The sequence below is a fragment of the Podarcis raffonei genome, chromosome Z (assembly GCF_027172205.1).
Source record: "Podarcis raffonei isolate rPodRaf1 chromosome Z, rPodRaf1.pri, whole genome shotgun sequence".
NCBI lineage: Eukaryota > Metazoa > Chordata > Lepidosauria > Squamata > Lacertidae > Podarcis > Podarcis raffonei.
In genome coordinates this window covers 723,571-736,119 of record NC_070621.1, presented here as the reverse complement: position 1 = coordinate 736,119, position 12,549 = coordinate 723,571, and the positions used below count along the sequence as shown (strand labels likewise).

The following is a 12,549-nucleotide window of genomic DNA, read 5'->3' as shown; positions in this document are numbered from 1 at the left end:
TATGTGGGTCTGTCTACAGGACCATTGGGGGGTCGAATTGCCCCTCTCCCCTTGTCTCAGCCCCACACCTATGGGTCAGTCTAGAGGACCATTGGGGGGACCCATAGCCCCTCTCCCCTCCTATCAGCCCCACATATGTGGGTCAGTTTACAGCACAATTGGGGGTCCCATTGATCCTCTCCCCTCCTATCAGCCCCACACATATGGGTCAGTCTACAGGACTGTTGAGTTGAGTTGTGTGTTGAGTTGTGTGTTGTGTGTTGAGTTGTGTTGTGTGTTGAGTTGAGTTGGGTTGAGTTGTTGAGTTGGGTGTTGAGTTGAGTTGTTGGTTGTGTTGTGTGTTGAGTTGTGTGTTGAGTTGGGTTGAGTTGTTGGTTGAGTTGTGTGTTGTGTTGAGTTGTTGGTTGATTTGTGTGTTGAGTTGTTGGTTGGGTTCGGTTGAGTTTTGGGGTTAGGTTGTGGGTTGAGTTGTGTGTTGAGTTGAGTGTTGTGTGTTGAGTTGGGTTGAGTTGTTGGTTGAGTTGTGGGTTGATTTGTGTTGTGTGTTGAGTTGTTGAGTTGGGTGTTGAGTTGTTGGTTGTGTTGTGGGTTGTGTTGTGGGTTGAGTTGAGTTGGGTTGTTGAGTTGGGTGTTGAGTTGAGTTGTGTGTCGAGTTGGGTTGAGTTGTTGGTTGGGTTGTGTGTTGAGTTGTGTTGTGTGTTGAGTTGAGTTGGGTTGAGTTGTTGAGTTGGGTGTTGAGTTGAGTTGTTGGTTGTGTTGTGGGTTGTGTTGTGGGTTGAGTTGAGTTGTTGAGTTGGGTGTTGAGTTGGGTGTTGAGTTGGGTTGAGTTGTGTGTTGTGTTGAGTTGTTGGTTGATTTGTGTGTTGAGTTGTTGGTTGGGTTCGGTTGAGTTTTGGGGTTAGGTTGTGGGTTGAGTTGTGTGTTGAGTTGAGTGTTGTGTGTTGAGTTGGGTTGAGTTGTTGGTTGAGTTGTGGGTTGATTTGTGTTGTGTGTTGAGTTGTTGAGTTGGGTGTTGAGTTGTTGGTTGTGTTGTGGGTTGTGTTGTGGGTTGAGTTGAGTTGGGTTGTTGAGTTGGGTGTTGAGTTGAGTTGTGTGTCGAGTTGGGTTGAGTTGTTGGTTGGGTTGTGTGTTGAGTTGTGTTGTGTGTTGAGTTGAGTTGGGTTGAGTTGTTGAGTTGGGTGTTGAGTTGAGTTGTTGGTTGTGTTGTGGGTTGTGTTGTGGGTTGAGTTGAGTTGTTGAGTTGGGTGTTGAGTTGGGTGTTGAGTTGGGTTGAGTTGTGTGTTGTGTTGAGTTGAGTTGTTGGTTGATTTGTGTGTTGAGTTGTTGGTTGGGTTCGGTTGAGTTTTGGGGTTAGGTTGTGGGTTGAGTTGTGTGTTGAGTTGAGTTGTGTGTTGTGTGTTGAGTTGGGTTGAGTTGTTGAGTTGGGTGTTGTGTTGTGTTGAGTTGAGTTGTTGGTTGAGTTGTGTGTTGTGTTGAGTTGAGTTGTTGGTTGATTTGTGTGTTGAGTTGTTGGTTGGGTTCGGTTGAGTTTTGGGGTTAGGTTGTGGGTTGAGTTGTGTGTTGAGTTGGGTTGAGTTGTGTGTTGAGTTGTGTGTTGAGTTGGGTTGAGTTGTGTGTTGAGTTGTGTGTTGAGTTGTGTGTTGAGTTGGGTTGAGTTGTGTGTTGAGTTGAGTTGTTGGTTGTGTTGTGTTGTGGGTTGAGTTGAGTTGGGTTGAGTTGTTGAGTTGGATGTTGAGTTGAGTTGAGTTGTTGGTTGAGTTGTGTGTTGTGTTGAGTTGAGTTGTTGGTTGATTTGTGTGTTGAGTTGTTGGTTGGGTTCGGTTGAGTTTTGGGGTTAGGTTGTGTGTTGTGTTGAGTTGTGGGTTGAGTTGTTGTTTGAGTTGTGTGTTGTGTTGAGTTGAGTTGTTGGTTGATTTGTGTGTTGAGTTGTTGGTTGGGTTCGGTTGAGTTTTGGGGTTAGGTTGTGGGTTGAGTTGTGGGTTGAGTTGAGTTGTGTGTTGTGTGTTGAGTTGTGTTGAGTTGTTGGTTGAGTTGTGGGTTGAGTTGTGTTATGTGTTGAGTTGAGTTGGGTGTTGAGTTGTTGGTTGTGTTGTGTGTTGTGTTGTGTGTTGGGTTGAGTTGTTGTGTTGGGTGTTGAGTTGAGTTGTGTGTTGAGTTGGGTTGAGTTGTTGGTTGAGTTGTGTGTTGTGTTGAGTTGGTGGTTGGGTTCGGTTGAGTTTTGGGGTTAGGTTGTGTGTTGAGTTGTGTGTTGAGTTGTGTGTTGAGTTGTGTGTTGTGTTGAGTTGTGTGTTGAGTTGGGTTGAGTGGTTGGTTGAATTGTGTGTTGAGTTGTTGGTTGGGTTCGGTTGAGTTTTGGGGTTAGGTTGTGTGTTGATTTGTGTGTTGAGTTGTGTGTTGAGTTGTGTGTTGAGTTGGGTTGAGTTGTGGGTTGAGTTGTGTTGTGTGTTGAGTTGAGTTGGGTTGAGTTGTTGAGTTGAGTTGTGTGTTGTGTTGTGGGTTGAGTTGGGTTGAGTTGTTGAGTTGGGTGTTGAGTTGTGTGTTAAGTTGGGTTGAGTTGTTGGTTGAGTTGTGTGTTGTGTTGAATTGTTGGTTGAGTTGTGTGTTGAGTTGTTGGTTGGGTTCGGTTGAGTTTTGGGGTTAGGTTGTGTGTTGAGTTGTGTGTTGAATTGTGTGTTGAGTTGGGTTGAGTTGTTGGTTGTGTTGTGTGTTGAGTTGAGTTGTTGAGTTGGGTGTTGAGTTGAGTTGTTGGTTGTGTTGTGTGTTGAGTTGGGTTGAGTTGTTGGTTGGCTTGTGGGTTGAGTTGTGTTGTTATGTTGTGTTGAGTTGTGCATTGGGTTGTGGGTTGTGCATTTCCCTTCGGTGCAGAAACCACCCATTCAGTTTCTTGACTTGACAACACACACACACACACACAAACACACACACACACCTTTTGTGAACCAAGAAAACTTTAATAATCTGCATATATTTACATACATAAAGTTGAATTGAAAACATTTAACTGAAGTCCAACCAAGAAACTTTCGGGTTGTGTTGTGTGTCGTGTTGTTGCTTGGAGTTGCGTTGTTGTGTTACGGGTTGGTTGGGCTGTTGGTCTGTGGGTTGTGTGTTGCGTTGCGTTGCGTTGAGTTGTGGGTTGAGTTGTGTTGAGTTTTCTGGAGTTGGGTTGAGCTTCGTTGTGTTGAGTTGTGGGTTGAGTTGTGGGTTGAGTTGTGTTGAGTTTTGTTGAGTTGTGTTGGACTGCGTTGCGTTGGGTTGTGGGTTGAGTTGTTGAGCGGTGTTGGGTTGTGCTGCGTTGACTTGGCTTGCGTTGTGTTGAGTTGTGTTGACTTGGGTTGAGTTGTGTTGAGTTGTGTTGAGTTGCGTTGACTGGGGTTGAGTTGTGTTGACTTGGGTTGAGTTGCGTTGACTTGGGTTGAGTTGCGTTGACCTGGGTTGAGTTGTGTTGACTTGGGTTGAGTTGCGTTGACCTGGGTTGAGTTGTGTTGACTTGGGTTGAGTTGCGTTGACCTGGGTTGAGTTGTGTTGACTTGGGTTGAGTTGCGTTGACTTGGGTTGAGTTGCGTTGACTTGGGTTGAGTTGTGTTGACTTGGGTTGAGTTGCGTTCACTTGGCTTGTGTTGTGTTGAGTTGTGTTGACTTGGGTTGAGTTGCGTTGACCTGGGTTGAGTTGCGTTGACTTGGGTTGAGTTGTGTTGACTTGGGTTGAGTTGCGTTCACTTGGCTTGCGTTGTGTTGAGTTGTGTTGACTTGGGTTGAGTTGCGTTGACTTGGGTTGAGTTGTGTTGACCTGGGTTGAGTTGCGTTGACTTGAGTTGTGTTGTGTTGACTAGTTTTGAGTCACCTTGCCTTGCGTTGAGTTGCATTGCATTGACTTGGGTTGAGTTGCGTTGACTTGTGTTGACTTGTATTGACCTGGGTTGAGTTGTGTTGACTTGTGTTGAGTTGCATTGACTTGTCTTGTGTTGAGTTGCGTTGACTTGCATTGGGTTTCGTTGAGTTGTGTTGACTTCCATTGCGTTGACTTGGGTTGAGTTGTGTTCTGTTGAGTTGTGTGTTGAGTTGCGTTGACTTGCGTTGTGTTGACTTGTGTTGTGTTGCGTTGAATTGCATTGAGTTGAGTTGACTTGTCTTGAGTTGTGTTGACTTGCCTTGCGTTGTGTTGAGTTGCCTTGAGTTCTGTTGTGTTGAGCTACGTTGACTTGTGTTGAGTTGTGTTGACTTGTGTTGAGTTGCGTTGACTTGCATTGTGTGGAGTTTTGTTGTGTTGACTTGTGTTGCCTTGCACTGAGTTGCCTTGCTTTGTGTTGAGTTATTGGGTTGTGTGTTGAGTTGCGTTGTATTCTGCTGAGTTGTGGGTTGAGTTGTGTTGAGTTGTGTGTTGAGTTGCATTGAGTTATTGGGTTGTGTGTTGAGTTGCTTTGCCTTGCGTTGTGTTGTGTCCCCCTTGAGTTGTGTTGCATTGTGTTATGTCCCCCTTGAGTTGTGTTGCATTGTGTTGTTGAGTTGTGCGTCGAATTGCTTTGCGTTGTGTCCCCCTTGAGTTGTGTTGAGTTGCGTTGAGCTATTGGGTTGTGTGTTGAGTTGCTTTGCGTTGTGTTGTGTCCCCCTTGAATTGTGTTGCATTCTGTTGAGTTGTGTCCCCCTTGAGTTGTGTTGCATTGGCTTGAGCTGTGTTGTGTTGAGTTGCGTTGAGTTATTGGGTTGTGTGTTGAGTTGCGTTGTATTCTGCTGAGTTGTGTGTTGAGTTGCGTTGAGTTGTTGTGTGTTGAACTCTAGGCAGTAGGCGGGCTCTGGGCTTTGACGGATGGAGTTGCGTTGACTTGTGTTGACTTGTCTTGACCTGGGTTGAGTTTCATTGAGTTGCGTTGACTTGTCTTGTGTTGTGTTGACTTGGGTTGTGTTGAGTTGCTGAGTTGAATTGAGTTGCGTTGACTTCAGTTGTGTTGAGTTGCCTTGACTTGCCTTGCGTTGTGCTGACTTGTGTTGACCTGTGTTGAGTTGTGTTGACTTGTATTGACTTGCATTGAGTTGTGTTGACTTGCATTGAGTTGTGTTGACTTGTGTTGACTTGCATTGACTTGTGTTGAGTTGCGTTGACTTGGGTTGAGTTGTGTTGACTTGGGTTGCATTGCATTGAGTTATTGGGTTGTGTGTTGACTTGCGTTGAGTTGTGTTGACTTGTGTGTTGAATTGTGTCCCCCTTTTGTCAATCGCTCACCTCATTGGCCAGCATCTCCAGCTGGCTCCTCTCCCTCCCTCCTTCCTCGCCGAATTCCCCGCCCAGCTGCCATATTTTAACCCCGCCCCCTCCGTCCCCGGCGGCCAATAGCTGAGCCCGCCTTGGGTTGAACTCCAGGCAGTAGGCGGGCTCTGGGCTTTGACGGACGGAGAGCGAGGGCTTGAGTTGAGTTGCATTGCATTGAGTTGACTTGGGTTGCGTTGGGTTGAGTTATATTGCGTTGACTTGTGTTGAGTTGCGTTGACTTGTGTTGAGTTGTGTTGGACTGCGTTGAGCTTCATTGAGTTGACTTGGGTTGTCGAGTTGTGTTGAGTTGGGTAGACTTGGGTTGAGTTGGGTAGACTTGTGTTGAGTTGCGTTGACCTGTGTTGAGTTACGTTTCATTGCGTTGACTTGCGTTGACTTGTGTTGAGTTGCGTTGACCTGTGTTGAGTTGTGTTTCATTGCGTTGACTTGTGTTGACTTGTGTTGAGTTCCGTTGGGTTGCGTTGAGTTGGGTTGCGTTTCATTGAGCTGTGTTGAGTTGCGTTATGTTGAGTTGCATTGAGTTGACTTGTATTGACTTGTTTTGAGTTGTTGCGCTGCATTGAGTTGCGTTGCGTTGAGTTGCCTTGACTTGCCATGAGTTGTGTTGTGTTTCATTGAGTTGCGTTGACTTGTCTTGACTTGCGTTGACTTGTGTTGAGTTGCGCTGCCTTGCATTGTTGAGTTGTGTCACCCCCCAGTCCCCTTTCCCTTCCCACCCTCAGTTGTGTTGAGTTGTGAATTGAGTTGCGTTGAGTTATTGACTTGTGTGTTGAGTTGCGTTGACTTGTGTTGAGTTGTGTCACCCTTCCCACCCTCAATCGGTTGAGTTGTGTTGAGTTGCGTTGACTTGTGTTGAGTTGTGTTGCATTGACTTATTGGGTTCTGTGTTGAGTTGCCTTGAGTTGCGTTGACTTGTGTCGAGTTGCGTTGACTTGTCTTGAGTTGCGTTGATGTGGGTTGAGTTGTGTTGACTTGTGTTGACTTGCATTGACTTGTGTTGAGTTGACTTGACTTGTCTTGACTTGCATTGACTTGTGTTGAGTTGCGTTGACTTGCATTGACTTGTGTTGAGTTGCGTTGACTTGCATTGACTTGTGTTGAGTTGCGTTGACTTGGGTTGAGTTGTGTTGACTTGGGTTGCGTTGTCGAGTTGTGTCCCCCTCAATCGCTCACCTCATTGGCCAGCATCTCCAGCTGGCTCCTCTCCCTCCCTCCTTCCTCGCCGAATTCCCCGCCCAGCTGCCATATTTTAACCCCGCCCCCTCCGTCCCCGGCGGCCAATAGCTGAGCCTGCCTGGAGTTGAACTCCAGGCAGTAGGCGGGCTCTGGGCTTTGACGGACGGAGAGCGAGGGCTTGAGTTGCGTTGCATTGCATTGAGTTGACTTGGGTTGCGTTGGGTTGAGTTATATTGCGTTGACTTGTGTTGAGTTGCGTTGACTTGTGTTGTGTTGGACTGCGTTGAGTTTCATTGAGTTGACTTGGGTTGAGTTGTGTTGAGTTGCGTTGACTTGGGTTGTCGAGTTGTGTTGAGTTGGGTAGACTTGTGTTGAGTTGTGTTGACTTGTGTTGACTTGTGTTGAGTTCCGTTGGGTTGCGTTGAGTTGTGTTGACCTGTGTTGAGTTACGTTTCATTGCGTTGACTTGCGTTGACTTGTGCTGAGTTGCGTTGACCTGTGTTGAGTTGTGTTTCATTGCATTGACTTGTGTTGAGTTCCGTTGGGTTGCGTTGAGTTGTGTTGCGTTTCGTTGAGCTGTGTTGAGTTGCGTTATGTTGAGTTGCATTGAGTTGACTTGCATTGACTTGGGTTGAGTTGTGTTGGACTTGGGTTGAGTTGCGTTGACTTGCCTTGACTTGTGTTGCGTTGAGTTGTGTTGACTTGCGTTTAGTTGTGTTGACTTGCATTGAGTTGTGTTGACTTCTGTTGACTTGTGTTGACTTGTGTTGACTTGCATTGACTTGTGTTGAGTTGCGTTGACTTGGGTTGAGTTGTGTTGACTTGGGTTGCGTTGCATTGAGTTATTGGGTTGTGTGTTGACTTGTGTTGAGTTGTGTTGAGTTGTGTTGCGTTGTCGAGTTGTGTCCCCCTCAATCGCTCACCTCATTGGCCAGCATCTCCAGCTGGCTCCTCTCCCTCCCTCCTTCCTCTCCGAATTCCCCGCCCAGCTGCCATATTTTAACCCCGCCCCCTCCGTCCCCGGCAGCCAATAGCTGAGCCCGCCTGGGGTTGAACTCCAGGCAGTAGGCGGGCTCTGGGCTTTGACGGACGGAGAGTTGAGTTGCATTGCGTTGAATTGGGTTGAGTTGCGTGACTTCGGTTGAGTTGCGTTGAGTTGGGTTGAGTTGTGTTGCACTGCGTTGAGTTTCATTGAGTTGTGTTGACTTGGGTTGAGTTGTGTTGAGTTGCCTTGACTTCGGTTGGGTTGCATTGAGTTGCGTTGAATTTTATTGACTTGCATTGAGTTGTGTTGATTGCGTTGACTTGGGTTGCATTGTGTTGCGTTGACTTGGGTTGACTTGCATCGAGTTGTGTTGACTTGGGTTGCATTGTGTTGCGTTGACTTGGGTTGAGTTGCGTTGAGTTGCATTTTGTGTTGCGTTGTGTTGAGTTGCATTGCATTGAGTTGTGTTGAGTTGCGTTGACTTGTCTTGACCTGGGTTGAGTTTCATTGAGTTGCGTTGACTTGTCTTGCGTTGTGTTGACTTGGGTTGAGTTGTGTTGAATTGCTGAGTTGAATTGAGTTGCGTTGCATTCAGTTGAGTTGACTTGAGTTGTGTTGAGTTGCCTTGACTTGCCTTGAGCTGTGTTATGTTGACTTGTGTTGACTTGCGTTGACTTGTGTTGAGTTGCATTGAGTTGTGTTGACTTGCGTTGACTTGTGTTGAGTTGTGTTGATTTGCATTGAGTTGTGTTGACTTGCGTTGACTTCTGTTGAGTTGTGTTGATTTGCATTGACTTGTGTTGAATTGTGTTGACTTCTGTTGAGTTGTGTTGACTTGCCTTGCGTTGTGTTGAGTTCCGTTGACTTGTCTTGACTTGGGTTGAGTTGTGTTGACTTGCGTTGAGTTGTGTTGACTTTTGTTGTGTTGTTCAGTTCTGTCACCCTTCCCACCCTTAATCAGTTGGGTTGTGTTGAGCTGGGTTGAGTTGTGTTGAGTTGTGTTGACTTGTGTTGAGTTGTGTTGACTTGCGTTGAGTTGTGTTGACTTGCGTTGCGTTGTCGAGTTGTGTCCCCCTCAATCGCTCACCTCATTGGCCAGCATCTCCAGCTGGCTCCTCTCCCTCCCTCCTTCCTCGCCGAATTCCCCGCCCAGCTGCCATATTTTAACCCCGCCCCCTCCGTCCCCGGCGGCCAATAGCTGGGCCCGCCTTGGGTTGAACTCCAGGCAGTAGGCGGGCTCTGGGCTTTGACGGACGGAGAGCGAGGGCTTGAGTTGCGTTGCATTGCATTGAGTTGACTTGGGTTGCGTTGGGTTGAGTTATATTGCGTTGACTTGTGTTGAGTTGCGTTGACTTGTGTTGTGTTGGACTGCGTTGAGTTTCATTGAGTTGACTTGGGTTGTCGAGTTGTGTTGAGTTGGGTAGACTTGTGTTGAGTTGTGTTGACTTGTGTTGAGTTGCGTTGACCTGTGTTGAGTTACGTTTCATTGCGTTGACTTGCGCTGACTTGTGTTGAGTTGCGTTGACCTGTGTTGAGTTGTGTTGCATTGACTTATTGGATTCTATGTTGAGTTGCCTTGAGTTGCGTTGACTTGTGTCGAGTTGCGTTGACTTGTCTTGAGTTGCGTTGATGTGGGTTGAGTTGTGTTGACTTGTGTTGACTTGCATTGATTTGCGTTGAGTTGCCTTGACTTGTCTTGAGTTGCGTTGAGTTGTGTTGACTTGCATTGACTTGTGTTGACCTGTGTTGACCTGTGTTGAGTTGTGTTGACTTGCGTTGAGTTGTGTTGACTTGCATTGACTTGTGTTGAGTTGTGTTGACTTGCATTGACTTGTGTTGAGTTGTGTTGAGTTGCCTTGACTTGTCTTGAGTTGCATTGACTTGTGTTGAGTTGTGTTGACTTGCATTGAGTTGTGTTGTGTTGACTTGTGTTGACTTGCATTGACTTGCATTGACTGGTGTTGAGTTGTGTTGACTTGCATTGACTTGTGTTGAGTTGCGTTGAGTTGTGTTGACCTGTGTTGAGTTGTGTTGACTTGTGTTGACTTGCATTGACTTGTGTTGAGTTGTGTTGACTTGTGTTGCGTTGTCGAGTTGTGTCCCCCTCAATCGCTCACCTCATTGGCCAGCATCTCCAGCTGGCTCCTCTCCCTCCCTCCTTCCTCTCCGAATTCCCCGCCCAGCTGCCATATTTTAACCCCGCCCCCTCCGTCCCCGGCGGCCAATAGCTGAGCCCGCCTGGGGTTGAACTCCAGGCAGTAGGCGGGCTCTGGGCTTTGACGGACGGAGAGCGAGGGCTTCTGGGAGTTTTGGCCGAAGTCAAAGAGATGGATTTCCCCTGGGGGGAAAACAGAGAAATATTCAATAAATATTCGAATACATTTCAATTTAAATAAATGAATATATTAAATTAATTAAGTCTTTATTTAATTTAATACAGCGAAGAAAAATTAAACATTAAATATTTTAATAAACTTAAAGAAATATTTTAATATGAAATATATTAAGTTAAATAAATACTTAATTTAATTTCATACAGCGAAGAAAAATTAAATAAACATTAAATATTTTAATAAACTTAAAGGAATATTTTAATATGAAATTAATATTAATATGAAACTTATATTAATTTAACTTTATATAAGTTAAATAAATACTTAATTTAATTTAATTTCATACAGCGAAGAAAAATTAAATAAACATTAAATATTTTAATAAAGAAATATTTTAATATGAAATATATAAAGTTAAATAAATACTTAATTTAATTTAATACAGCGAAGAAAAATTAAATAAACATTAAATATTTTAATAAACTTAAAGAAATATTTTAATATGAAATATATTCAGTTAAATAAATACTTAATTTAATTTCATACAGCGAAGAAAAATTAAATAAACATTAAATATTTTAATAAACTTAAAGAAATGTTTTAATATGAAATATATTAAGTTAAATAAATACTTAATTTAATTTAATTTCATACAGCGAAGAAAAATTAAATAAACATTAAATATTTTAATAAACTTAAAGAAATATTTTAATATGAAATATATTAAGTTAAATAATTTAATTTCATACAGCGAACAGCAGCTGCGGAAGCCCAGGCTGGGTATAAATAATAAGTTGTTATTATTATTAGTAGTAGTAGTAGTAGTAGTAGCAGTAGTAGTAATAGTAGTAGTAGTAATAGTGGCTGGGGAAGCCCAGGAAGGGTGGTAGTAGTAGTCATAGTAGTAATATTAATAGTAGTAGTGGCTGGGGAAGCCCAGGCAGGGTAGTAATAGTAGTAGTAGGTAGTAGTAGTAATAGTAATAGTAGTAGTAAGTGGCTGGGGAAGCCCAGGCAGGGTATAAGTAATAAAGCAGTACTACTAGTAGCAGCTGCGGAAGCCCAGGCTGGGTATAAATAATAAGTTGCTATTATTATTATTACTACTACTACTACTACTAGTAGTAGTAGTAGTAATAGTAGTAGTAGTAATAGTAGTAGTAGTAGTGGCTGGGGAATCCCAGGAAGGGTGGTAGTAGTAGTCGTAGTAGTCGTAGTAATATTAATAGTAGTAGTGGCTGGGGAAGCCCAGGCAGGGTAGTTGTTGTTATTAGTACTACTACTACTAGTAGTAGTAGTGGCTGGGGAAGCCCAGGAAGGGTGGTGGTGGTGGTAGTAGTAGTAGTAGTAGTAGTATTAATAGTAGTAGTGGCTGGGGAAGCCCAGGCAGGGTAGTAGTAGTAGTAGTAGTAGTAGTAGTAGTAGTAGTAGTAGTAATAGTAGTAGTAAGTGGCTGGGGAAGCCCAGGCAGGGTATAAGTAATAAAGCAATACTACTAGTAGCAGCTGCGGAAGCCCAGGCTGGGTATAAATAATAAGTTGTTATTATTATTATTATTAGTAGTAGTAGTAGTAGTAGTAATAGTAGTAGTGGCTGGGGAAGCCCAGGAAGGGTGGTAGTAGTAGTCGTAGTAGTCGTAGTAGTAATATTAATAGTAGTGGTGGCTGGGGAAGCCCAGGCAGGGTAGTAGTAGTAGGTAGTAGTAGTAGTAGTAATAGTAATAGTAGTAAGTGGCTGGGGAAGCCCAGGCAGGGTATAAGTAATAAAGCAGTACTACTAGTAGCAGCTGCGGAAGCCCAGGCTGGGTATAAATAATAAGTTGTTATTATTATTATTATTATTATTATTAGTAGTAGTAGTAGTAGTAATAGTAGTAGTAGTAGTAGTAATAGTAGTAGTAGTGGCTGGGGAAGCCCAGGAAGGGTGGTAGTAGTAGTCGTAGTAGTCGTAGTAGTAATATTAATAGTAGTAGTGGCTGGGGAAGCCCAGGCAGGGTAGTAGTAGTAGTAGTAGTAGTAATATTAATAGTAGTAGTGGCTGGGGAAGCCCAGGCAGGGTGGTGGTGGTGGTGGTGGTAGTAGTAGTAGTAGTAGTAGTAGTAATATTAATAGTAGTGGTGGCTGGGGAAGCCCAGGCAGGGTAGTAGTAGTAGTAGCAGTAGTAATAGTAGTAGGTAGTAGGTAGTAGTAGTAATAGTAATAGTAGTACCTTCCCCAGTAACGGCGGCGAAGACCAGGGGCCGGATGGGGGACCACCTGACGCCAAAAACATACTTCTTGGAGAGTTGCAGAGATACTAGGGGCTGCGCCTGCAGCATGGAGTAGAGGTGAACATGGCCGTCGGTCCCTCCGCTCAAAAACAGGTTCCTCGCGGGAGTAATAAATAAAAGAGTAGTAAGTAATAAGAATGAAGTGGAAGCAGTGAGTAATAGTAAGTAACGAGTAATAATTAAAAAGGGAGTAAGTAAAAAAAGGAATTAGTAAAAGAAGTAAGTAATACCTAAAGGAGTAATTCAAAGGAGTAAGAAGCAAATATAAGTAAAAATAATGGTGAGTAATAATGGTAAGTAAAAGGAACAGTGACGAGTAATAAGTAATGATAAGTCAAAGTAATAATTAGTAATGACCAAAAGCAGTAGTAAGTAAAAGTAATATCTAAAGGAATAATTCAAAGGAGTAAGAAGCAAATATATAGTAAAAATGATGGTAAGTAATAATGGTAAGTAAAAGGAACAGTGACAAGTAATAAGTAATGATAAGTAAAAGTAATAATTAGTAATTACCAAAA

At 43.8% G+C, this 12,549-nt stretch overlaps 2 protein-coding genes across 3 annotated transcripts in view; both read right to left on the bottom strand.

Moving 5' to 3' along the window:
* Nucleotides 1–2,968: 2,968 nt before the first annotated feature.
* Nucleotides 2,969–4,042, bottom strand: LOC128406936 (salivary glue protein Sgs-3-like). Its single transcript, XM_053374833.1, has 2 exons — nucleotides 3,981–4,042; nucleotides 2,969–3,790 (listed from the first exon to the last, which is right to left on the bottom strand). The coding sequence occupies exons 1-2, from the start codon at nucleotides 4,014–4,016 to the stop codon at nucleotides 2,969–2,971; spliced, it is 858 nt and encodes a 285-aa protein (XP_053230808.1). The 5' UTR covers nucleotides 4,017–4,042.
* A 5,385-nt stretch (nucleotides 4,043–9,427) lies between these two features.
* The window catches only part of DYNC2I2 (dynein 2 intermediate chain 2), a 30,377-nt gene continuing 27,255 nt past the window's right edge, over nucleotides 9,428–12,549 (bottom strand). Inside the window, exons 7-8 of one of the 2 annotated variants that reach the window (XM_053374101.1) lie at nucleotides 11,971–12,128; nucleotides 9,428–9,768 (exon numbers count right to left, since the gene is read on the bottom strand). In XM_053374101.1, coding sequence (XP_053230076.1) covers nucleotides 9,536–9,768; nucleotides 11,971–12,128 — 391 coding nt within the window. In that variant the 3' untranslated portion in view covers nucleotides 9,428–9,535. The remainder of the gene's footprint in view (nucleotides 9,769–11,970; nucleotides 12,129–12,549) is intronic. The other variant, XM_053374100.1, reaches the window with a different exon arrangement.